Below are 27,388 nucleotides of genomic sequence, written 5' to 3' on the forward strand. Positions count from 1 at the left end.
GTGTTGCTAAGATGCCTCAGTATCGAGGCATCTTTGCAACACCTGTTTAGCAAAGGAAGCGACTCGCGATCGCTTCCTAAATGCTCAACTTACCTTCCCGGTGCCGGTGTCTTCGAAACACACGCGGTGTTTCAAGATGGCGGCGCCCATCAAGCCGGGGGGCGGAGCCTGATGACATCATCGGGGGGTGTTGCTGGATGTCATGGACATCCAGTGAATAACACCCCTAGTGGTCAGATCACTCATAAGAGTGATCATGATTTGATAAATCAAAGGCAATGTTTTCTAAACATTGCCTTTGATCAGTATTGGATCTGCCCCCCTCCTTCACTTGCTTCTAGTGAGGGAGAGAGACAGATCGGTGTGTTCTGGTATTTCAGGTATTCCCTAATAAAAATATATATATATTGATCCAAAGGCTCTTATAAGAGCCACCCATATAATATTAACCCCTTCATTGCCATTGATCACTGCATAAACAGTGATCTTGCATAGTGGCAATTGTTTTTGGGGTTTTTTTTTTTTACATTTTTTTTTACTTTTTTTTAGGTTTTTTTTACTTTTTTTTAGTTTTTTTTAATTTTTATTATAGCCATTAACCCTTTCCTTCCCCACTATTTTTGCTGCAATTCTTACCATGCAGCGGTATACGGCTGAGGAGGCGTATGCCTTTTTGGCCACAGATTCTGAGGCCACTGATACAGCGTCAGATTTTGACGTTGGTCAGTTCACAGATACATCTAGTGATGTATCTGTGGCTGTTAGGACGCCTGCCACACGTAGTCGTGGCAGTGCACCAGAGGCATGGGTAGCGCCTAATAGGTACAAGCCAGCTATCCCTCCTTTTTCTGGAATTCCTGGCATCAATATTGATGTTACAGGATTCACTCCACTGCAATTTGTGCAGGTTTTTTTGGGAGACGATGTCTTGGGAGACATTGTCACACAAACAAACATTTATGCCCAGCAGCACCGTGCTGCTAGCCCTAATTCTTTTTGGGCAAAACAGCCATGGACTCCCATTGACGTGCCAGAATTTCTTAAATTCTGGGCACTCACAATGTTAATGGGCATTATAAAAAAGCCCTCCATCCGCTCCTACTGGAGCACCAGCCCCATCTTTAGTACCCCCATTTTTGGCCAAACTATAACTAGGCAAAGGTATGAAATGATTCTTCGTTTCATGCATTTTAGCGACAACAGCCTGTGCCCCCCTAAGGAGGACCCCCAGTTTGATAGGCTGTACAAAATCCGCCCCCTGATTACCCATCTCGCTGCCAGGTTTCCAGAGGTTTATACACCTGGAAAGAATATCTGCGTGGATGAATCCCTAATGAAATATAAAGGAAGGTTGGGATTCAAGCAGTATATTCCTTCCAAGCGCTCCAGGTATGGAGTGAAGGTGTATAAGCTCTGCGAGAGCGAGACAGGATATACTCATGCCTTCCGGGTATACGAGGGTAAGGATAGCTACCTTGACCCTCCAGGTTGCCCAGATCATCTGGGCACCAGTGCCAAGATTGTTTGGGACCTAATATTCCCCCTTATGAACAAAGGCTACCACTTGTATGTAGATAACTTCTATACAAGCGTCCCTTTGTTCAAGCTGCTGTATTGTTTCGATACGGTAGCTTGCGGTTCTATAAAAAAGAACCGCTTGGGTTTCCCACAACGCCTGGTACGAACCCGGCTAGGAAAGGGGGAGACCTCAGCTCTACGCCAAGAGGAGCTTTTGGCATTGAAGTTCAAGGACAGAAAAGAGGTGTGCATGCTGAGCACCATCCACGATGAAAGAACCGTGGAGGTTTCTGTCCGTGGCAGAGCTGGGGTCACTAGAAAGCCAGTGTGCATCAGGGCCTATAACAAGCACATGGGTGGAGTTGATCTGTCAGATCAACTCCTACAGCCCTACCTCATTATGAGGAAGACAAAGGCCTGGTACAAGAAGGTTGCAATTTATCTAATGCAAATTGCAACCTATAACGCTTTTTTGCTGCACAAAAAAGCAGACACTGGGCTGAAGCTGTCTTTTTTGCAGTTTCAGCTCGAAGTAATTTCAGGTATCTTGTACCGTGATGCACCTGGTCCCCAAGTAGTGATGGGAACCAACAGAATTGGGGCTACCCATTTTATTTTTAAAATCCCCCCTACAGCAAAGAAGCAGAATCCCCAAAAGAGATGCAGGGTATGCTACAGCAGGGGGCAAAGAAAGGACACCACATTTTACTGTCCAGATTGCCCTGGAAAACCTGCACTCTGTGTCGGTGACTGCTTCAAGCTGTATCACACAGTTTCCCATTTTTAATTTTTTTTTTGTTCCTGCTCCATTTTTGTATTTTTTTTTATTTTTTGTTACATTTACTGTTTTTTAGCTTTTATTTGCTCCACCATTTTTAAGCGTTTTTATTTGCACTGTCAAGTGAACCCTGTGTCCATTCCGTGGCATGAGGGACCACTTAAGGTGCTAGATCAAATCCCTTCTTGGAGATAGGCCAGGCTTTCTTGTAACCTGTCCCTACTGAAAGTTGGGTACAAGCATTTTTCTTTACCCAGATGTAAAATTCCTACTGAACTTGAATTGCTCATGTTCCAAATGTGGCCCTTTTGCCCCCAAACAATCTGACAAACCCATGCATGTGGGGTATCAATGTACTCAGGAGATGTTGCTGGACACATATCGGGGTGTTGTGTGACAGCAACATATACCAGGAGCTGTAATTTCACACCTGAAGTACAAAGTATGTGAAAAAAACACCAAAAACAATTACTATCCCAAACTTTGACAAGGGTTGGTGGTAGGATTAGTGCATGGAAAGGGTTAAACTATCAGCATCTAAAATACCCTGGGGTGTCTAGTTTTCAAAAATATATGGTTTGGTGGGGTAAATTTAATTTGCTGGCTTCAAAGATGCCCCAAATACCACATAGAGACAGAATTACCAGATTCAGAGAAAAATGGTTTTGAATTAGCAAAACGCTACTTGTACTTATTGCCCCATAACGTGTAGAAGAAAGCAAAAAAACATAAAAACATTGGGTATTTCTAAACTCGGGACAAATAGTAGAATCTATTTAGCAGGTTTTTTCAGTAGTTTTTTATGATGAATAAAAGATTTTTCAAATAAAAGTGAGAAAATGTGTTTTTTTTTCAATTTTTCGTCATATTTTATTATTTTTATTATAGGAAATTACATCATATGAAAAAAATTTTGGTGTCTGAAGAAAGCCCTTCTTGTCCTGAAAAAAACAATATATAACTTGTGTGGGTTTAGTAAATGGGTTAAGAGAAAATTACAGCTAAACACAAACACCGCAGAAACGATAAAACAGCCATTGTCACGAAGGGTACAAAAAGTAAAATCAGCCTTTGTCACGAAGGGGTTAAGCTAGCATAATATGAGCCTCCTGTCTTTAATGAAATTCCAGATTTTTCGAACTAATAGTGACATAAAGTCACAATTTTATTAAAGACAGGAGGCGAGTATTATCCCTCCACTTACTATATGTCTAATGACTGTTTTTAGTAGTCCCACCGCAGGTTGTTATATATTTCTTAGTCCGGTTTACATTTGTTAATGGCATGTGTTTTATCCTTTCAGCTTGATTATTTTTTCCATGCCCTTCGGATTCAAGATTCATCTCTTGGATTGTCCCTCCGTTTTCTTCAAGTTCCGGTTCCAGTACTCTTCTTATGCTGAGTTTCAAGGAACATATTATGGTTTTCTTTATGTTATCTGTTGTTTCATCATATACGGTCGCAGAAAGAAAGTGGAACTACACTCTGTGACTTTACCTTTTATAGCCTGTGCTGCACTATGATTGGTTATCAGTTATCCAGGTTATGTTATTCACATGTATATGTACCTGATAAGTTTTTTCTCTTTATATATGTTTTAAAAAAGTTTACTCCATTGTTGCTGCTATTGGGAGTAGTAAAGAAAGTAAAGCATAATACTCGCCTCCTGTCTTTAATAAAATTGTGACTTTATGTCACTATTAGTTCTGGAATTATGGGGAAACAGCTTATTGATCCAAGGAGAAATCTGACTGTCATTTTGGGGTCAAGAAGGATTGTTTTCCCTGGTTAGTGCATAATTGGAAAAAGCCAAACAGGATCAACAGCAACAAATTAACAGACATAGGAAAGGCTGAACTTGATGGACGCATGTCTTTTTTCAGCCTATATAACTATGTAACTATGTAACATTAAACGGGGTCGCCATCAGAGGAGTAAAACCATTACAGTTGTAAGGTACCTGGCTGTTGTGGGGGACCTGCTTCCTTCCGTTTTAAAAAACAAAACAATAAAAAGAGCTCAGCACTGGACCACTAAAGGAATGGAGCACTCACTGGTGTGAAAGAGGTCTCAGCCAATTGACTGAAACTGCTCATGACTGGTAATGGCTGTGTGTATTTTATGATTTCAATATTACATCTGAAATCATCATAGTTTTCAATTGTTTATAAAATAGTAACTAGGGCCGAGTGGCAAATAAAAGGAAATAAAAACAAGCAAAAATTTTTTTTCCATAGTTTTTATTAAAATAGTTTACACGTGAATTAATATTTACTAGTAAAACTTTTTTGCTACAGGGTAAAATGTAGTCATCCTAGTCCTCATTGGTAGATGTATCTCTATTTTCCTGCAATGCTTTGCCCTGAAGTGGCTTGCCTGTGTGCTCAAATAGCTTGTCTCTGCTATCTTTATGCCCAAACAGCTTGTCTCCACCATTTCATTGAGGGCGCTTCAGACCATTTGTTCTGTAAAAGGCCTCAAAACCTCTGATGGCAACCCTGACATTAGAAACATGGTAACAGTAGTAAAATTGCAAAAAGTTACATACCCTGCATGCAGGAACAGAGAGAGCCATAACCTATAGAACTGGTCTGGAACTTCTGGATTCAGGAATGGCAGAAGACCACATACATCATCCATGCAATGAACCTAAGAATCACAAGAATTTTTTTTATCATGTATTCATTTATTGCATTGGAACAAAAACTTTACATGAGAATATTTCCCTTGAATCCCAAGTTTAATATGATATAACATTTAATTGACAAAAATGAAAAACAACCAGAAACATTTTGTAACAAAACCAAACAAGTAGTGCGCAAAACTGCTTAAAGGGGCAGTATACTTTCCCTGACAATTTTACTAAAAAGCATGCATATTAACCCCTAAAAGACAAAGCTGTTTTGTTTTTGGGGGGGTTTTGTACCCTTCGTGACAATTACTGTTTTAATATTTCTGCGGTGTTCATGTTTAGCTGTAATTGTCTTCTTTCTCATATACTGCACACCATTTTTTTCAAATCTGGTCATGACTTACTTAGGACATCTTTGAAGCCGGTCATATATGTTTGAAACAGCCAGGCGTGGTAGAGGTCTGCCTGGAGTTGAACTCTTCTCCACAGCTTGCTCTCTTGTTTATTTGTGTCTAGACTGTAAGCTCTTTTGAGCAGGGCCCTCCTCACCTGTTGCCTCTGTTAGTCTATTTATGTTACATACTACTTGATATGTCCTGTCTACCCATTGTACAGTGCTACGGAATTTGATGGCACTATATAAAACAATAAATAATAATAATATCAATGTACCTTTGCCCTCTTTCCCTTATACATCTGAGGATCTCAGCTCCTGACTCCACCCCCTGTGTTCCTTGCCTTGTTCCCTATCCTTTGTGGCATCCTGTACCATGTTTGTATTATCTGCCTATGTATATTAATCAATGTTCTGTGTATTTCTGTTCAGCTGTTTGGTGATGCTATTACCCTGCCTCCCTCACCTGAAGCCTAGACCATTCACACCTGCCTAATGAACAGGCTTTATATCCCTGCCTCCCAGTAACAGAGTGGTGAGTTCATTGAGTTCTTTGGAGCCATAGTTCATGCCAGACTCTGGATCTGTCTATTGGAGTTGCCTGGCTGCCTGTTACCTTTTTGACCCGGACTGCCTTTTGGATTTACCCTTTTGCCAGCCTGTTACCTGTTTGACCTGGACTGCCTACTGGATTTCCCCTTTTTGCTTGCTACCTGTCCCAGACCCTTTTGGATACTTACCTGGACTTTTCTACCTTTATACTCCCCAGCAGTCTGTATGAATGATATGCCTCCTACTCTGCTACTTATGGTGAGATGTCTGCTTTGCTTTGTTTAATATACCTATAACCAAACATTCTGCTTGTGTCTTGTTTTCGAAGTGTGTTTCTATTGCTGTATGCGTTCTTACACTCCTGCACTCTGGACTCCAACATCCAGTAAGGGCTGAGATGATGAGCCTGACAGGTATTTTAAATGCTAGTATTTTAACTCTTTACATGCACTAATTCTACTACCAGCTTTTTGTTTTTATTTCCTTTTATTTGCAAACCTGCCCACAGTAATGCACATCTGCCACCCAGGAATGCCTTATAGCCCCTATATGACACTCTGCCTCCCTGATATGCCACTTTGCCACCAGATATGCCTTATACCCCCCTATATGCTACTCTGCCACCCAGATATGCCTCTTGACCCCCTATATGCCACTCTGCATGCCTTATACACCCCTATATACCACTCTGCCTCCCTGATATTCCTTTTAACCGCCTATATGCTACTATGGCTCCAGAAACTCCTTATATCCCCCATATGCCACTCTTGCCCTCCCCCGCCTTACCAGTGCTTTCCTAGACTTCTCCCAGTGCTTCAGATTCCTTGCTGTCTAGTAGGGCAGCCGGTGAAGGTCTGCACGATGCACGCAGACATCCTCCGATGAAGCCCAGGCAGAAGTAAGAAAGCAATGGATTAAAATGTACCCCTAACTATGGTGACAATTATACAAACAGATTGGAGATATAATTTATTTACTTCCTAACCAACTTCTGATGGTGTAAAATGGGTTTAAGATTCCCCTTAGAAACATAGAAACATGTAAAAAATAATAATTTTGAGAGCTAGTATCTAAATCTATTTTTTATGTTCAAGAGGGCCACATCCATCCCTTACATAGTACCTTCAGTGCCAGACTGGGAATGAAAAACAGCCCTGGAAACATTTGGACACTAGCCACATATATTGTATCTCGTGGTCGAGCTCTTGTACCCACACGCTCCCATCATACATACCTGAGTTACGCTATTTGCCTTCCAAATAATTATAAATCATTCATTTTTATCACATTATCCGTATTAAAATTCCAGAAACAAAGTGTTAAAGGGCCAAAATTACAGAGATCAGACGTGGAATCAAAACATTTGCTACTGCAAAAACTTTTAGAATAAAAAAGTTCCAGTTCTGCTAGTGTGTGTGTGTGTGTGTGTGTAAAAGGTTCTCCCTTAAGGTGGGAAGGATTTACAGGGGACCAAAGGGAATTGTCCCCTGTAGAGCAGAAATTAATCAGGCCTTACAATCAACTTGGGTTTCACAACCACCATCCAAGTTTCTGCGACTATACCATTGTGATAAGACCTGCTTATTGAAATGGAATAAATAACACAACCTTTACTTTTCCTCTCACTGCTTTCTGGGCCAAGAAAGTTTTGTCCTCTAAAGTGACTACAAATTCAGGAGGGCATTTTATCCTACAGTAAGTAAAGTGCCAGGAAACCGATGACCAAATACACACCAGGACAGGCTCTGCCACACCGACACCCAAAAACCCACACACCAGGACAGGCTCTGTCACACTGACACCCAAACACACAAACCAGGACATGCTCTGTCACACAGACACCCAGACACACACATACCAGGACAGGCTCTGTCACACTGACACCCAAAAACCCACACACCAGGACAGGATCTGCCACACCGACACCCAGACACACACATACCAGGACAGACTCTGCCCCAGCGACACCCAAACACACACATACCAGGACAGGCTCTGCCCCAGCGACACCCAAACACACATACCAGGACAGGCTCTGCCCCAGCGACACCCAAACACACACATACCAGGACAGGATCTGCCTCACCAACACCCAAACACAAACACCAGGACAGGCTCTGCCCCAGCGACACCCAGACACACACACACACCAGGATAGGCTCTGACACACCAACACCCAGACACACACGCGCACCAGGACAGGCTCTGCCACAGCGACACCCAGTATATCAGTTAAGTGAACTTATTGATCTAGTGAGTCCAGCCACATAAGTACTGCATGTTTTGTCCAGCAAGCAGTGAAGCTTATGTGTTTTGCTGTTAACAATTATTTTTTCAAATTCTTTAAAGAAAGATTGACTGTGTGATGACAACTGTACTAAGCAAAGCTCTAAAGTGGCTGTAGTGGTACTAGTTATAAAGTAATTTAGCTTTTTATTTGACCTCCCCCGAGTTAGCCCCCCCATATTAAGAATTTTTACAAACGATAATTGCATTTGTTAGATCTTTGTTAGATCAGGTTTGATCAACTGTTTTTTTCGTTAGATCTACTCTAAAATAGGCAATATTAACAATCTTTTTCAGAGGGGGGCTAACCCATAGCCAGCCCCCCTCAACAAAAATTTCAACAAAATGTTACTGATTATGATAGCTCCGGGTTAGATCAGGTTTGATCAGACAAAATTTTTGTTAGATCTAGTCTAATTACTGAGATATTGCATATTTAATGAGGGGGGCTGATCCCCCTCAACTGAAATTTGGAATTTTTTTTTAATGGATTTTGGTAGATATTCGTTAGATCCGGTTAGATCAACAGTTTTTTTCATTAGATCTATCACGCAGGAGGCGGTATTCACAATTCTATTTTGTGTGCGGGGGATGGGTATACATACGGCTGGCCCCCCCAACTGAAATTTTGCATTTTTTCAATGGATTTTGGTAGATATTCGTTAGATCCGGTTAGATCAACTGTTTTCTTCGTTAGATCTATCACGCAGGAGGCGGTATTCACAATCCTATTTCGTGTGCGGGGGATGGGAATACATATGGGTTGCCCCCCTCAACTGAAATTTGGAAATGTTTTGATAGATTTTGGTAGATATTCATTAGATCTGGTAAGATCAATAGTTTTTTTCATTAGATCTATCAGGCAGGAGGCTGTATTCCCAATTCTATTTTGTTTGGGGGGGGATGGCAATACATACGGGTTGGCCCCCCTCAACTGAAATTTGGAATTTTTTAATGGATTTTGGTAGATATTCATTAGATCTGGTAAGATCAATAGTTTTTTTTCATTAGATCTATCAGGCAGGAGGCTGTATTCCCAATTCTGTTTTGTTTGGGGGGATGGAAATACATACGGGTTGGCCCCCCTCAACTGAAATTTGGAATTTTTTAATGGATTTTGGTAGATATGCGTTAGATCCGGTAAGATTAATAGTCATTTTTGTTAGATCCATTACGCAGGAGGCGGTATTCACAATCTTATTTTGTGTGCGGGGGATGGGTATACATACGGGTCACCCCCCCAACTGAAATTTGGATTTTTTTTTAATGGATTTAGGTAGATATTTGTTAGATCTGGTTAGATCAACTGTTTTTTTTTTGTTCGATCTATCACACAGGAGGCTGTATTCACAATCCTATTTTGTGTGCAGGAATGTTTTATTTCCTAAATGCTTTATTTCCTATCTTTTAGCTTTGTATAGCGTTTCGAGGGCCGGTCTTAGGTGTTTAGGCGCCCTGTGCGGACCACCCCTGAATTCCACGGAACAGAGCTCAGCGCGACATAAATTCCAAATTTCAGTTGGAGGGGCAACCCGTATGTATTCCCATCCTCCTGCATACAAAGTGAAAATTCTTACCTGGGAATTCCTTGTCCATTTCCAAGGTGGCACAGGTGAAGAAAGGCTCTGCCTACCAGGTAGGGCAGGAAACACTATAAAAAAAGGAGACCTCCCTCTTCCTCCCCTCAGACAAATAATAGACAAGCAAAAGCAAATTTAATGGGTGGGAGTAAAAGTGTGCCACCTTGGAAATAGACAAGGAAAAGGAATTCCCAGATAAGAATTCTCACTTTCCTTGCCATTCCAGGTGGCACAGGTGAAGAATTAGCGAGATAGGGAGGGAAGGATTCCAGTCTGCAGGAGACGACGACCAAATTGAGACTCGTCAGAGAGATGAAGATTCAGCCTATAGTGCCTTACGAACGTATGAATCGACCTCCAGGTCGCTGCCTTGCAAACGAGAGATGGATTCACCCCGGAGAGTTCAGCCCAGGAAGTGGAGACAGATCTGGTCGAGTGTGCCTTCAGGCCGGAGGGAGGTACTCTTCCCGTGGAGATGTAGCATAAGGTGATTGCGTCCTTAAGACAGCAGCTAATGGAAGCCCTGGATACTGATCTGCCCTTGCGGATCCCCGCAAAGGACAAAAAGAGAGAGTTAGATTTCCTCCAGGCAGACGTACGTGAGAGATAAGTCAGGATACACCTCCGCGGGTCTAGCGAGTGGAGTTCCAGCTCTTTGGGATTCTTGGGATCCGGACATAAAGTAGGTAGGACGATATCCTGATCCGAATGGAAAGGTGAGACTACTTTAGGGAGAAACTCTGGTGGTAAACGGAGGATAATGCAGTCAGTCCGGCAGAATCCTGAGAAAAGGTTCAACTCTGGAGAGAGCCTGGAGCTCACTCACCCTCCTAACGGAAGTGAGGGCCGCTAGGACGACAACTTTGTAGGTGAGCAGCTTCAGCGAGGTATCCTCTAGAGGCTCAAAAGGAGACGTGGTGAGTTGGTGCAACACGAGATTAAGGTCCCAAGGTGGAACCGACTGACGGAGCCTGGGGCGAAGTCTGCACATCCCTTTAGAAAATCTGGAGATCCAGGGATGGGTAGCCAGATTGAAGTCCAAGAAGTTGCTCAGGGCCGAAATCTGGACCCTGATAGTAGCAGGTTGTAACCCTTTATCAAAGCTGTCCTGAAAAAAACGCAGCACCTCACGGATGGACACTTTGTGCACATTGTACCAGGTGATGAACGTTTCCCAAACCTTCTGGTATTTAGCAGTAGTAGTTTTCTTGTGGCTGGAGAGAATAGTTTCCACCACTGATGAAGCTAATCCCTTTGAGGTCAGGATCTCCCTTTCAGAAGCCATGCTGAGAGGTTGAACCGGGAGGGATCTGGGCAGATAACAGGGCATTGAACGAGAATATCCTTCACCTGAGGAAGAAGCATAGGCTTGTCTATGGTCAGGTTGGTAAAGTCTGAAAACCAGATTCTTCGAGGCAAGAAAGGAACAACCAGGATGACTTTTTGAGGGGCTTCCTGAATTTGCCAGAGAACTCTGGAGATAAGGGGAAGTGGGGGAAAAACATATGCGAGATCGAAGTCCCAGGTCTGCGAGAGTGCTTCCAGGGCTCGGGGTCGGCCAACTGGTGAAAGAGAGAAAAACTCCTCTACCTGTTTGTTCAGATGCATGGCCATCAGGTCTATCTGAGGAGTACCCCATTTTCTTGCGATGAAGGCGAAGACCCCTTTGTTTCAGGACCATTCTCCTGGAAGTACTGAGTTCCTGCTGAGGTAATCCGCTTCCTGATTCAGTGAACCCTTGAGATGAACTGCGGAGAGGGTGCAGTGACTGAACTCCGCCCATCGGCAGATCTGAGCGCTCAGGGTCTGCAGGCGTCTGCTTCTGGTGCCACCTTGTTTGGAAAGGTAGGCCACAACGGTGACATTGTCTGAAAGGATCCTGAGAGACTTGTGGCACAGGATTGGAGACCAGAACCTTAGAGCCCTCCAGACCGCCAACAGTTCTAGAAGATTGATGTGCAGCTTTGATTCTTGAGGAGACCAAGTTCTCTGGGTTATATTGTTTCCAATAACTGCACCCCAGCCTCTCAAACTGGCGTCGGTGGAAATTACTACACAGTCTCTCGTCTGCCAAGCGACTCCCTGCGAAAGATTCCTGGCCTTCAGCCACCATCGGAGTGATGCCAGAACGAAGGGAGAAAGTCGGACCTTCTTGTATAAGGACGTCATGGAGCGATCCCAGTGATCCAGTAGAAACTGTTGAAGAGGTCTTGCGTGAGCAAGTGCCCAGGGAACCGCTGAAATGGAGGAGGTCATTAGACCGAGCAATGACATGATGGATCTGATGGACACTGACTTGTTCTTTAGGTACTTAGGATCTTGTCCCGAGGGAGAAACGTCTTCTGTACGTGTGAGTCGAGGATCATTCCCAGAAAGGTAAGGCGTCTGTTTGGGAGTAACTGTGACTTTTTTATGTTTACTAGCCATCCTAGGCTGTGGAGGGTCCTGAGAGATACCTCTAGATGGGACTGGAGCAATGTTGCCGAGGCCGCTATGAGGAGCCAATCGTCCAGGTATGGGACCACCTTTATGCCCTTCTGCCTCAGAAAGGCCACGATCACCGACATGAGCTTCGTGAAAATCCGTGGTGCTGAAGCAATTCCAAAAGGAAGAGCCTGGAACTGGAAATGTTGAATACCCTGAGGCAATGGAACGGCCAGATGGAGGAATCTTTGATGGTCTCTTCTGATGGGAACATGTAAATAGGCATCTCGAAGGTCTATGGTGACCATGAAGTCCCCCGAAGAAATAATCTCTGTGGTGGACTTCAGGGATTCCATCCGGAACCTGTTGTATCTTATACAGGTGTTCACCGACTGTAGGTTGATGATCAGCCTGAATTTCCCCGATGGTTTTGGCATGACAAAAACGTGGGAGTAGGTTACCTCTCCTATTTCCTGATGAGGAACCGGAACCAGAGCTCTCTCGTAAATTAAGTCGTTGAGTGTGGAGAAGAACCCCGATCGTTTCCAAGGATCTGCAGGGGGCATGGACAGCAGGAATTTGCCCTGAAGCCTGCTGGCGTCAGAACCTTCCTGCTTTACCGTCCTTGCCTCTTCCTCTCTGGAATCTACCTCTTGCGTAGGGTTTACCCCAAAAGGACTGGTAGTCTGATTGGAGGTTAAGGGCCTGTAGGACTCTGTCTCTGGGAGCTCTATAGTAATTAGACCTGAAACGAGGTGGTCCTCCTCTCTGAGGTAACCAGTGCTTGTCCCCCGTAGTGGATTCTAGAATCGTGTCGAGATCGCTGCCGAAGAGGTGGCTCCCCTGGAACGGAATGCTGCACAGTTTTGAGGCATTATCTGCAGCCCACGACTTAAGCCAGAGAGCTCATCTAGAAACCGCTGATAGCGCAGTGGCCTTAGCAGAAGCACGGACGGATTCAATAGCAGCATCGGAGATGAAATCGACTGCTGAGCAGGTGTCGGACAAGTTCCTAGCAACCTGCTTAGTCCCTGGAATAGCTGCAAGGTCTTCCACCGCCTGTTGGAGCCAGACTTTGATTGCTCTAGAAGTTGACGCCATGGCAATAGCTGGATGAAAGTTCGCCGCCGCGGCTTCAAAAGATCTTTTAATGGCATTTTCAGCCCTCCTGTCCATGAGATCTTTGAAATGGGACGCGTCCTCCAACGGAATGGCTGTTTTTTTCATGGCCTTGGCTACTGCGGTGTCCACTTTCGGGACTTCCCAGGCATCAGAATTCTTATTATCGAAAGGAAAAAGCTTTTTGTTTCTGGAGGATGTGAAGAATCTCCTGTCAGGGTATTTCCACTGCTCCGTGATAGTAGCAGAAAGTGAATAGTGTACTGGAAAGGTCTGCGGTTTTCTAGAGTGACCCTGAAAAGGATCTGGTTTAGAAACTGGTACGTCATCCTGTAGGTTCAACATAGATCTGACTGCAGAGATGAGCTTCCCTGTTTCTTCGACTGGGAAGAAAAAAGTTTCCTCTTTAATCTCCCCGTCCTCGTCCGAAGACTGGGGTCATTCGACTGGTAGTCATACTCAGAAAATGGAACCGAATAATCTTCCCGGGGTATCTGGAAGGAAATTTGGTGGACCCTGCTGGTAAGGTTGTTGCTGGGGCACAGGCCCCTGAGTGGAGCTTGCCATGGCTCGAAAACAGTCAAAGGTAGACTGGAGTTCCCCCTTCAACCAGGAGGTAAATTCAGACGTGGAAACTCATGCAGAGTCTTCTTAAAGGATGAACAGGCTTTGTGTTTTGTTTTTTCCCACAGATTTTCTGTGTGGGGAGGCCTCAGGAGGGATGTCCGGATTTTTGTCTGACATGACTGAGGAGAAAAAACACAAAGATATAACTGAAGAAAGTAATGGAATAGGCAACGTTCATCTCCCTCCACCGAGAGGGTCAACACCAACTTGAAAAGGCAAAATACAATCCTCAGGCACTGGCTGGCACAGCAGAATAAAAGTAGATCCAATAATACAGCAAAAAACGAAGAACAAGGAAAGATCTTACCCATTCTGGTGTTTTTATAGAGCCATTTAGGTGCCCGGGACCGGAAGACATCATTTCTGGAAATTCCCAGCAAATTGACCTCCCGTGACCCCAGGTCGCAGCACCGGAAGTGATGCAGAGTGAAAATCCCCGGAAGTCTACTGAAACGGGTGGCGCGAACCGGCAGAGCCGGGACTGAGAGAACCGGAGCCCAAGGATACACAACCCAGTGAGCCCCCTGGGCTGTGGGCAGAGCCGAACGAGGGCTGAGCCTCGTATGCGTTGCCGCGATGACCGCGGGGTTACTACCGCCGAAGCTGCCGCAAGAACCCTGGATCCACACGGGACCACTGCCGGGTTGCCGAAAAGGACGCCCCCCTGGGGCTCCGAGAAAACAAAAAAAAAATAAGGTAAGCATCAGCCGAACCGCTACCTGAGTAGGGCAGGAAACAACACTGGGGAGGAAGGGGGAGGTTTCCTTTTTTATAGTGTTTCCTGCCCTACCTGGTAGGCGGAGCCTTTCTTCACCTGTGCCACCTGGAATGGCAAGGAAAATAGGATTGTGAATACCACTAACGGTGTGATAGAGCTAACGAAAAAAAACAGTTTAGCTAACCAAATCTAAAGATTATCTACCAAAATCAATAATAAAAAAAAATTCAGTTGGGGGGGCAACCCGTAATGTATTCCCATCCCTTGCACCCACAATAGGATTGTGAATACTGCCTCCTGCGTGATTTAATGAAAAAAACTATTGATCTCACCAGATCTAACGAATATCTACCAAAATCCATTAAAGTTCCAAATTTCAGTTGAGGGGGGCCAACCCGTATGTATTCTCATCCCCCGCACACAAAATAGGATTGTGAATACCGGCTCCTGCATGATAGATCTAACGAAAAAAACTATTGATCTAACGAATATCTACCAAAATCCATTAAAACATTTCCAAATTTCAGTTGAGGGGGGCCAACCCGTAGGTATTCCCATTCTCCGCACACGAAATAGGATTGTGAATACCGCCTCCTGCGTGATAGATCTAACGAAAAAAACAGTTGATCTAACCGGATCTAAGGAATATCTACCAAAATCCATTAAAAAAATTCAAAATTTCAGTTGAGGGGGGGCCAACTCGTATGTATACCCATCACCCGCACACAAAATAGAATTGTGAATACCGCCTCCTGCGTGATAGATCTAACGAAAAAAACAGTTGATCTAACCGGATCTAACGAATATCTACCAAAATCCATAAAAAAATTGCAAATTTCAGTTGAGGGGGGCCAGCATCATTAAATATGCAATATCTCAGTAATTAGACTAGATCTAACAAAAATTTTGTGTGATCAAACCTGATCTAACGCGGAGCTATCATAATCAGTAACTTTTTGTTGAGGGGGGGCTGGCTACGGGTTAGCCCCCCTTAAAAAGATTAATATTGCCTCTTTTAGAGTAGATCTAACAAAAAAACAGTTGATCAAACCTGATCTAACAAAGATCTAACAAATGCAATTATCTTTTGTAAAAATTCTTAATATGGGGGGCTAACCCGGGGGAGGTATTTTCTTGTAGTATTAGGCTTAGCAGAATATAATTGTCCTCTGTTGCCCTCCCTGTCCCTCTTTTGCCTAAATCCTCCAGCTCTCTCTGCTCTTTTCCACTTCCTCCAGCATCCCTCTGCTCCGCTTTCTTCCATTTCCCTCTGCTTTGACCCATCTTCTCCACCTCTCGTCTCATCCCCCCAGTCCATTCTTGCCCTCTCTGCTTTTTATCTTCTCCCTCCAGCATCTCTCTGCTCTGACTCACTACCTTGCCTTTGCATTGCAAGTATAAGTTTATGGCTGTTGGTGTGCTGTTTGTGCCATGATTACTATTTTTTTTAAGTCATTTAAGCCTGAGTCATTTTTGTTGCTCTGGTGAAAATGCCTGCAACCATCAGTTGCAGGCATTTTCTGGGTCTGTTAAGGACAGAGGACTTAGAAATTCCATTAAATGTAAAGATCCTGACAGAGAGAGGGGGAAGGAAGAGAATGGAACAAAATATGTTGTAGAGGAGGTACTAACAAAGCCGGTTGGACTGGATCTTAATGACATTTACTGCCTGTAAGATCAAATTAGAGGTTCACATACAGCAACACTACAGAACATCAATGTGTGTCATAACATCTATAAGAACCTCAGAGTAAATAAAGATAACCCTTGATAGGATGGAGTCTGCTTTACATTGCTGTACAGGGGTGAGGAAATCCCTCTTACTGTCCACATGTAAAACCCCTATGTGTCTGATGAAGCCTTCATAGCCTGGTTTTTGTAACCACCTTACCTGTGGCTACTGCTGCAGCAACCTCCCGCAGATGCCGTCGGACCTTGCGCATGCACAGGCCACTCCAATGATAGCTGACCATTTACTCCTGTGGCAATATACGCATGTGCATCCGCCGTTTCTCCGTCTATTTGTGCACTTGGCTTGGGGTGGGGTTATCTGCCTGGGGCCTATTTTAGGGCTCCTAAGCTGTCCACTAGCTGCCTGTCAAAGAGATCCATTGCTTGTTCTCTGGGCTCTGCTCGCGCTTCTCAGTTATCCTGTTTGTTCTGGTTCTGACCTCGGCTACGTCTCACGGCTATCCTGACTTCACCAATCCTTGACCTCGGCTATGTCTCACGGCTATCCTGACATCTCCAATCCTTGACCTCGGCTTCGTTTGTGGACTGCTGTACCCGTATCCCAGACGCCTGTTCTGGTTCGTGTCTGGGTTCTGCACTGTGGATCCTGACCGTTAGTTATATTGATATTGCAACAAGGTATCTAACCCACAGAAGGTACGGAATTAGTTTTTGGAACGGTACAAGAAGGTTCCTTGTGCAGTAAAAAGAGCACAAGGAAGGGGTCGGTGGAATAATGCATCCCCCAGAGTTTCTCCATCGGTAGCAACAGAGGATACTGTTTCTACCAAGGGATGCCATTCCTGTACACTCCCCCAGGCCCCTATGCAGGAACTGTGGAGAATGGGGCTACTTCACCGCTAGCTTTGGTAAGTCTCAGTTGTGCAATGGATGTGGCAAGCCAGACCATGTATATAAGGACTGTCCCAGCAAGCCCAGTTGGTCCTGGGCAGATAAAGCTGCTGAAGCTCTCCCCTACAGCTGGCCCAAAGGAGCCTGCAATGGTGATGCAGCCAATTCATGATGTTGCAGTGGGATCAGCAATGCCATTCAGTCAGAAGGAACAGGCTGTTTCGAGTCCAATGGATCCTTCCCAGCGGTGGATCCCGATGTGTTTTTTAAATCCCTGCGTAGGTCCTTCTACCAGGCGCAAGAGTTACGTTCCTGTGGGAGACCTTGACAGCAGCCCTGATGACAGGCAGGAAGGCCAGCAGTGAGGTCTCAACATCAGGTCTGCAGTGTTAACTGCAGCTAATCCCTACTCTCCAATAACCCTGCGCATATGATTGTTCTGATGGAAGCAGATGTGGAGTATTCAGTTGGTCCTATGCCTAAGAGGGGAAGGTCTGGAGGCTGAAGTGGAGGTCCTGGGAGACAACGCGTTGGAGAAATCCAAAGTAGAGTTTGCCAGGAGCCCTGGAGATGACACAGCTGAATCATCAAAGCAGAAGTCAGAGCTAGGAGACCTTCCAGAGTCATCTGGCCTCTGATGACACATCAGAGGCTCAAAGCATAAAGAGTTCTGCAGGTGTTGCTGAGATGGGACTTTCTCTGTCTGATCCTTTTTACATGGATTACAGCAGCATATCAGATGTTTCAGTCTCTGAGACGCCTATAAAACACACTAGACCTCTAATACAGGATCTCATTGTTGCCTCACTTAATGAAGGGCTGCTTTATTTGCATATTGACTGACTCTAAATGTGGAAATAATTCTTTTACAGGAGTGTGCAATAGATCATGGACTGTTTTATGGACATTTAAAGAAGGACTGGACCGCTGGGCCCTCTTACTGGTCCGGGTCAAATTATAATAAATCTGCTGGGATAGAAACCCTTTTTTAAAAACATAAATTCTATTATTGAAATTGATCCCGTGAGAGCCAATAATTGATATTGTTTTTAAAGGTTTTAATGTTCTTCTTATGACTATATATGCTTCACCAGTTAGGAATGAAATGGAAGTTTTAAAGCGTATCTTCTTTTTTGCCACAGGTTCTTCCCCTCTAGTAGTTGGAGGTGATTTTAATTGTATATTGCCGGGCTAAAATAGAAGTGGAGGGGATGAAAACCAGAAGCTTAAAAATTGTATTATTGATTTCAAATTGAAAGTGTGGAGGCATTTAAAACCCTCTGGCCCTGGATATACATGATCTAATGGCCAGGTTAATTCCTGCATTGAGGGTTTTTTTTTTTATAAGAACATTTTAACTGAAGAGAGACAGATCACAATAGATAGATGTGCCATGGATCTTCCAGACATAGGTGAACAGGGATAGAGCACAAAACATAGAAGTCAAAGTCCATCATGACTAAACAGACATAAAACTTTAACAACTTTGTGTAAACTGAGGGAACTCTCATTTTTATCTGTACATAACAACCAGAAAAAACAGGAAAATAATTAATGCCTATGAATTATAGCAGGTTACAGCATAGTTTCTGAAGCAACAACAGAAGTACTGAAAGGCTCATGAAACCGCAACCAAAAACTGAGAACCCAGGATAAGGTAGAACTAGAGCCTCCAAACATTAAAGATGCAGAAAAGGCTGTAATACACCTGAATGGAATGGTATCAATCAGAAAGTATAATGGGCGGGCCTCGTGTAATTGATGTAGAGCAGTACCAAGATGAGTACCGAAATGGTGTTTGTATTTTCATTTTTAAAGCCTTGTCTTGACTATTAATAAAACCCTGCCATACATGAAAAAAACATTGGGTACGTGCTAGCCTCCAGCCAGTTCATCTGCATCAGGTACAATAGCTTTGTCTTCAACAGCAACAGTGTAGGAGGCGTGAGGTGTACCCACTGTGGTGTTAGGGATATGTTACAAAGGCCTAGGGATTTATACTATTATTAGCCGTTTCCAAAAGGAGGAAATGGGAGAGGGCATTGCCAAAGACAGTGATACAAGTCTGCCCTTGGGGACCCACAGTTGCTGCAACAGTCATCAGATTTCAACCCCATCTTGTATAATCTTGCAGGAGAGTAATAAGCATAATGGGCAATTTTAAGACACATATCAGAATACATGGCAGCGCTCGACAAGTGGCACTCACTGCATCATAGACATCAGTAATCTCCAGGTTAGGCATGTGTTGAATCCATTTCTTAACACCTCGTGTTAGGTCAGGTAAGTATTTGTTGTCTTCCCTCAACAACTCAGCATATTTACTGACTCTAAATGTGGAAATAATTCTCTTACAGGAGTGTGCAATAGATACCAGGCTGTTTTATGGACATTTAAAGAAGGACTGGACCGCTGGGCCCTCTTGATGGTCCGGGTCAAATGATGATAAATCTGCTGGGGTCAACAATTTATACAAAATCGCAATGGAATGACCTGCCCCATCTGTGGTTCGGATTAAAAGGTCTGGGAGATTGTGTTAAAAAACACAACTGTTATTCAGAACAAACAAAAAATATCAGAAAAAGGAGTGTGTATATGTGCATGTATGTGTATGTATATATATAAGTAGTGTATTTGTCTTATAGTATATACCCTGTTTGCTCGATTATAAGACAAGGTTTTTTTCAGAGCAAATGCTCTGAAAAATACCCCTCGCCTTATAATCGGGGTCATCTTATAATCAGACCTCAAATAGGTCTGACTATGAGACTAAGATCCAGATCCCCCACAACGCTGCAGGGGACCTGGATCCTCCTGTCTCCCCCCCCAACTTACCGGTGCTTCTGAGCCCCCGGTGTGTAGCCGGGGCAGCGTGTAGACGTCTACGCGATTCGTGTGGACAACTTCCGCTGCAGCTGGAAGGAGATGCGGTTAGTAGCAGGGGTTGTCTGCGTCCATCGCGCAGACCTTCCCCGGCTGTCAGAGATCAGAGTTCCACTCACCGGGGAATTCTCTCTGATAGCCGCTGCTAACCGCACCTCCTTCCGGCTGCAGCGGAAGTTGCCTACACAAATTGCGTAGACGTCTACTTTTTGAGAAGTATTTTTATTTTATTTTATATCAGGAAGACAAAACAGGATTTCCAGAGCAGCAGTGACCAGCGACATAACAAGTTGAGTGACAAGGAAAGTAAACAATTGCATGACAAGTATTGAAAATATTCACAGCTCACACCATGACAATCGTGGAGCGGAGAGATATGAGATACATAAACAGCGATCGTGAAATACAAAGTAGGCATGAGGGAGCCAATATAATGCAGATTGTATCTAATACTGCCACAGCGCACAACACGAGCAATGGAAATCCGAAGGTAGAGAATGGCCAAAGAGGCACAGAGAGAAAGAGGTAGAAAAAGATAGAGAAGGAAAAGGGGGGAAGAGAGGGAAAAAAAGAGAAAAATTGGAGTGACGACACTCATATCCAGGAGACAGCGGCGTGAGGCGGCATTAATTTGTCTAGCCAAGGATCCCACGTGAGGTAGAAGAGGTGTGACGTGTTATGTAAATATGCCGTGATTTTCTCTAGCTTAAGCATGTCCCAAATTTTTGCTTCAATAAAAGGGATTGCAGGGACGCCCGACTTCCAAATCTTGGCAACAGTTAGACGGACAGCCGTACAAATTCGAAAAATCAAACGATGAGCCGGTTTGGTCAAAGTATCCAATGGGTAGTTTCTGCATAGGGCAGTCCATGGGTCGGGTTGCAGGCGTACACCAAGGGCTTCACTCAATCTATCAAAAAAGTAAGACCAAAGAGACGCCACCTGAGGGCATGACCACCACGTGTGTAACACTGTCCTCTCTTCAGCGCAACCTCTGAAACAGAGAGGGGAGTGAGTTGGAAACATGCGGTGGTGTCTGGAAGGCGTAAGGTGCCAATGAGAAAGTACTTTAAAGCAGTTCTCCTGAGTGCAAGCTGTGACTTTTCAGACATTTTCGTATATCTCCCCCCATTCAGACGGCTCTAGCGATTGTCCTAGGTCTGTCTCCCAACGCTGCTCAAATAGAGGCGGAGATGGAAACTTGATCCCCAGCAAGCGATTGTACAATTGAGAAATTGCACCTCGTCGTTTGTGTGGGAGGCGGCTGGCTTGTTCATAAAAGGTCGGTACATGTTCTGGGTGGTGTTTCAGAAAGAGGCGGACGAAATGGGAAAGCTGATGAAACCGGAAAGTTTCGGACTCTGGGAGCTCATAGCGAGATACCAGCTGTGGAGAAGAGCAGAGTTTATCATTCAGGAGCAGGTCCTCTATCGTGACAATGCCTTTCGAAATCCACCACTGGAATGGGCGGAGTTGACACCCAGTGGGGAAGTCCCGATTCTGGAAGAGCGGCGTCAGCCGGGAGCCTTGGCTGGTAAGTCGAAGTCGATATCGTAGGCGGTACCACAGGAGAAGAGAATGCGACAGAGTAGGGCTGGCAGAGATCAAGGATTTTTCGAGGGAGGAGTGCCACATAAGCCATCCCAGATGGGCCCCGGAGCAGAGATCCGACTCTAGTTGGACCCATCGGGGTGTGGAAGGGGCTACGGAGAGGGACAGCAGCATCGCCAGTTGTGCAGCGATGTAATATTCTTAGAGTAAAGGGGCGGACAGCCCGCCTGCTGTTTTCGGTCTGTAGAGGGAAGCTTTAGCGAGTCGACTCCTGCGGTCTTGCCAAACAAATCGTTCAATCGCTCTCTGAAGTCTGGTGACATCTTTCTTCCGGATTGGCAGTGAGAGCAAACAGATAAAGAAGCCTGGGCAATAGCGTCATCTTCACCGCATAGACTCTCCCCATAAAAGACAGAGCATAGGACGACCATGTCGTTAGGTCACGCTTCAGGAGCAAGAGGAGTTGTGGGTAATTCTCCGCATACATGTGCAGATGGGAAGGGGTAATGTTAATGCCAAGGGAACGAATAGAAAGCGGCTGCCATTTAAAGTCGAAATTGAGAGATAAAAGCTTCACCATTGGGGCAGGGAGAGTAACATTAAAAGCTGCACATTTATCTGAATTAATCTTATACCCGGACAGCTTCCCAAACCTCCCCCGCAGCTCGTACAGGTTAGGCAAGGATGTAAGGGGAGACGTCAATGAAAGCAAGACGTCGTCAGCAAACAAGCTAAGTTTATAAACATTACGTCCCACAGAGAGGCCCTTAATAGGATGGAGGCGGACTATGGAATGTCTTTTAACACCCTTAATGCCACTCTGCCTCCAGAAATGCCTTTTAACCCTCTATACGCCACTCTGCCTCCTGAAATGCCTTATACCTCCCTATATGCCATTGGAAATTTCTGGAGGCAGAGTGGCACATAGGGGGTCAAAAGGCATATCATGGGACACAGTGGCATATAGAGGGTTAAAAGGCATATCATGGGGCACAGTGGCATTTTGAGGGTTAAAAGGGATATCATGGGGCAAAGTGGCATATAGGGGGTTTAAGGCATTTATGGGGCAGAGTGACAAGCCTGGGGGCAGATGTGCGTAACTGGGGGGGCAGGTTGGAAAATAAAAGGAATTAAAAACAAAATATTTTTCTCAATCATAGCTTTTATTAAAAAAAATAGTTTACACAGTTTACATGAATTAACATTTACTGGTAAAACTTTTTTCCTAAAGGGTTGTCTTATATTCAGGCTTTTTCTTTTTTTTTGATTCCCTGTAACACAGGTTTAACCCAGGGGCACCCAGGGTTAAATCCAGGCCGATTCCTTGTTGAAATGAGTGTATGTGTCTCTGCATGTAGCATTTGTGTACAAATTGGCCACTTGGTCTAGGGCCGGCCTTGGCCTTCATTAATACAAAGTGCCACTTGGGGCTCTGGCACGGGTAAGCCCCCTCCTGACACCCTGCTCCCTAGCCAGTGCTAGCAGCATTAATAAACAAATTCAATGAATTAATAAACACGTTAAGGAAATAATTGTAGAGAAATAAACTTACTGTATTTTTAGATCTTTCATTATCATTTAGTATTATCATTTTACCTTAAGTGTACGTGTCAACGATCAGTTTAAAGTAAAGAAATTGAAAATGGATATCCAAGTTTTTTTTTTACAAATAAGTCTAGTCAGGGAAGTTCATCAAGCTCAGAAGCATGTAAGTAAAAAGAGATAACTGAGTCACCAGTTATGCACCATTTTGTTGAGCCAGAAAATGTGTATGCAGATATGCAGAGACTGTGTCTTTAGAAGCAGTTTGTCTTATGAGTGTCTCAAGTGATGGTGAGGAAGGCCATGCTGGTGTTCCAGCAATCAAAACTTTAGAAGATGTTAATAGTAAATCTAAAACATACACGAAAGGAAAATGCATTTTTCTTCCAGATGATGAACAGAAAACACTACGAACGGCAGTAGTACCAAATCAACCAGACTACAAAACAATTCCAGCTCAGTCTACTGTAACGCAAAAGGCAAAGAAGCCTGTTTTAAACTTCCGACAGTACTGGTACGAAAACTTTCCTTGGCTGCACTACAGTTTTACTCTTGAAGGAGTGCTATGTTTCTACTGTGCTAAAACTGCAGTCAGCATTATAATTGTTTTTTCTTAAAAATTTCCTTAAAAATTGGAAAAAAGCTATTGAAAAGATTAAAAAACATCAGAGTTGCTCTGCTCATACGTATTATATGAAGCAGCTATTGCATCGTAAAGGTTCACAGCCCATTAATGCCCGGCTTTCACAAATTCAACAGCTACAGAATGATGCCTGGCTGTGTCTCATCACGATAGTCCAAACAATAGCCTTGTTGGCAAAACAAGGTCTCCTTCTTCGTGGCCATAACGACAATGATGGTAATTTTAATCAGTTTCTACTTGCACAAGCAGATGATTTGCCTTATCTAAAAAAAATGGATAACACACAAAATGGAATCCAGACATTTAAAATGAGATTTTGCAGTACTCATTCCGTATTATACCTTATTCGGAAAAAGACTGGGAATAATGCCTTTGCAATTATTGTTGATGACACACAAGACATATCTGGTCAAGAAAAGAAAGTTTCTGTATTTGCTATGTTGATCAAGACATTTACCCACAGAAGGACTTTATAGGCTTATATCAAGTAGATGAAACAAGTGGATCTGCAATTGCAAAGATTGTCAAGGATGCTTTATATGTCAATGTTGCAAGGGCAAACATATGACGGAGCGTCAAATATGGCTGGTAAATATCATGGTGCTCAGGTATTAATAAAGCAGGAACAGCCACTTGCCATTCATGTCAATTGCGGCACAAATTTAGTTATGCAGGTTGCAGCACATCAATGTCCAATAATGGAAGATGCACTTATGTGTGTGCAAATTGTTACTACTTTTATCTAGCAATTGCTGGGTTGTAGAGGTTTGACATGTCTTCCATGTCGCTTTGTCTTTGTTCCAACTATTGGAGCGTGTTAGTCGCAATCTAGGCCAAAGCTGTGTCAATAGAGGACTGGTATTGAGTAAACTTGGTGTCAAAAGTGAGCGTGTCCTGAACAAGTGTAGCAGTCGCCTCCCCTGTGTATTGAGAAGGGCCAGGAGGAAATATAGATGTCTGTGAGAGATCTGGAACCGAATCCTGGTCACTGTTCACCCAGTTGTGAAGGGTCTCCAATGGAAGAAGAATGAGCTTTCTTATGTTGCTGTTTCTTCTGGGACCGACTCTTGTATTTATCTATACTGGTAATTCTCTAGCAGCAACACCAAATGTCAGGAAGAAGATGAGCACACAATTCAAAAACAAAATCAGCTAGTAAACTCCTCTGAATTAGGGATTACTCTAGCCTAGGTGTAGAGATAATCTAAATTTTATTAAAGACAGGAGGCGAATATTTATTAACTTCTTTACTCAAACCTCCAGCAGCAAAGAAATAGTTAATATTAACAGAAACAAACAACCAATCAAATCACAAACAGAGGTCATAAGAAGGCCCGCAGAGCAGACCACTTCCTCTTCTTTGGTGTGCTGAAAAACCGCAGCACATATAGCAACGTGAAGAGCCAGGAACCGTAACTTCCAGGAAAAAACAACATACTCCAGTCAAGGTCCCGATCGGTTTAGACTATGGAAAAGAAAAAACATTGTGAAAGTAAACTGTACAAAATAACAGCAAAACATCAACACAGTAATGAAAACAAATATACAACCATACAATAAACCCCGTCACACAAAATCATGGGGTGTAACCAAAACGATACAGTCGATAAGGGGGAACATAAGAGATAAACAAATGGCCTGGAGATGATGAGCGCAAACCAACTGTGGATGACAGGTAAGCGCGGCAACAGCGTGCTACACACAAAAGGTGTCGGTCAGATTTTGTTCTGCGAGAAACCGAAACTAACATGCCCTCGGGCAAAAAAGAATCTGTGTTAAAAGTAACATAAAGAAAACTCTTTCAAACAAAGTAACAGAGCCAACTTAGCCGAGAGTTGTCAGAGAGACAGAAAATCGTTATCTGGCCAAGACTCGATGAAACAAAGAACCAAGGAGACAACCCAGAAAAAGGAATATTTCGTAGAGGGAGGCCTAGATACTTGTATCCTGCACATAAGACGGCAGATCATGGGGTCTTTACCTATAGGAGCGCCTGAAACCGGAACATGAGCCGCAGAAATGGCCTAACGAAGCACGTTAATGGAGCGATAGGATCTACCCAACGAAAAGAGATGGGCTAGAAAATTCTGAACCATCACCACCGGCGCCGTAAAGGAATCAAGGTGTCGTTCCAGACACCAGCTATGACAGGATTTCCACGCCTGTAGGTAGGATCGCCTAGTACCTGGGGCCCAGGAGTCCCAGAGGAGGTCACAAGCTGCCGACGATAGTTCCAACGTATCCCAGGATCCCCTGGAACTGTCCAAGCCACCAGTGACAGCTGACAGAGGAGAACCAACTCGTGTGGATTGCCCTCTGGGTCTGAGAGCAGATCCTGAGATAGAGGGAGTAGGAGCAGATCGGCACAGGACAGCTCCAACATCAGAGGAAACCATGGTTGAGTCTTCTACTACGGGGCAATCAAAAGTATGGTGACCCCTTGATTGCGAACTTGATGGAGAGTCCGGAGAATCATCGAAAACGGGGAAAAAGCATACGCCCCTGAGGTCGGCCACGTCTGAAGGAATGCATCTACCGGCAGTGACTCCGGATCTGGTAACCAACTGAAGAAATCCTTCACCTGGCGATTGAGACGGGAAGCGAAGAGGTCCAACAGCAATGGGCCCCGAACCAGATCTAGAGCACGAAAGACGTCCGTCCGGAGACGCCAGTCGCTCGCATCTCGCCAATGTCTGGAAAAACAATCCGCGACCAGATTTGGTAAGGTCCGACATCCGTTTCGACCTGGAGCCGCCCAAGCGATTGATATAACGGACGGCCGATACGTTGTCCATCCAAAGAACTAGGGAACAATGAGACACTTCTTTGGTGAAACTGCGAATGGCGAAAGAACCCGCTATAAGTTCTAGACAATTGATGTGGAAGCCTCGTTCGTCTTTTGTCCAGAAACCGCCCGTGGCCGAATCCTGGCAAACCGCACCCCAGCCCAAGAGGCTGGCATCTGATTCTAGATTAAAAATCCAGATTGTGCCCAAAGATAGCCCGACCGTTCCACGCCTCCATGTGGTGCAACCACCACCTCAACTCCAGACGGACTTCGACCTGCATTAAATGACCTGCAATCGGGATGTGAGGTAAAAAGGAAGGAGGTCTTACCTGACGAGGCTCTTGACTTGGAGGAGAATCCTCTACCCCTTGTGGCGCCTCTGTAGAAAGGAGAGTGGTACTGGAAGTGTTGGTTCGTTGAACCCTCTTGAAACCTGGGCCTGTTGCCTTGGAAGGCAGCTCTGCTGGTGGCACGGCCCCTCTGCCGACCAGCTCTCCCCAAAAAACGATCTCTGGATCGGAACACCTTACGCAACGAGGTCTGAACCTTGTTAAGAGAGGTAAACACGTTGACGCGTTGGTTGAGCTCTTTTAGGAACTTCTCTCCAAATAGAAGGCTTTGGGCATCTGGACCCAGTTCTTTGGACGCCAGTTCTGCCAGCTTGCTATCCAATTTGAATAGGGCTGCCCTCCTACGTTCTGCGGATATGGCCGTGTTGGCATTGCCTAGAAGACAGACCGCACCCTGACGCCAGGGACAGAATTTGCGTT

At 44.4% G+C, this 27,388-nt stretch overlaps 1 protein-coding gene and 1 non-coding gene across 2 annotated transcripts in view; one reads left to right on the plus strand and one right to left on the minus strand.

Annotated features, from left to right (window-relative positions):
- RHBDF1 (rhomboid 5 homolog 1) overlaps positions 1 to 27,388 on the minus strand; it is a 542,782-nt gene that overhangs the window by 41,206 nt on the left and 474,188 nt on the right. Inside the window, exon 16 of the mRNA XM_053472100.1 lies at positions 4,845 to 4,945. Coding sequence (XP_053328075.1) covers positions 4,845 to 4,945 — 101 coding nt within the window. The remainder of the gene's footprint in view (positions 1 to 4,844; positions 4,946 to 27,388) is intronic.
- Positions 2,408 to 2,537, plus strand: LOC128502497 (small nucleolar RNA SNORA35). Its single transcript, XR_008355129.1, has one exon. It is a non-coding gene; the product is annotated as a small nucleolar RNA SNORA35 (small nucleolar RNA).

Source organism: Spea bombifrons, chromosome 7 (assembly GCF_027358695.1).
Source record: "Spea bombifrons isolate aSpeBom1 chromosome 7, aSpeBom1.2.pri, whole genome shotgun sequence".
NCBI classification, from domain to species: domain Eukaryota; kingdom Metazoa; phylum Chordata; class Amphibia; order Anura; family Pelobatidae; genus Spea; species Spea bombifrons.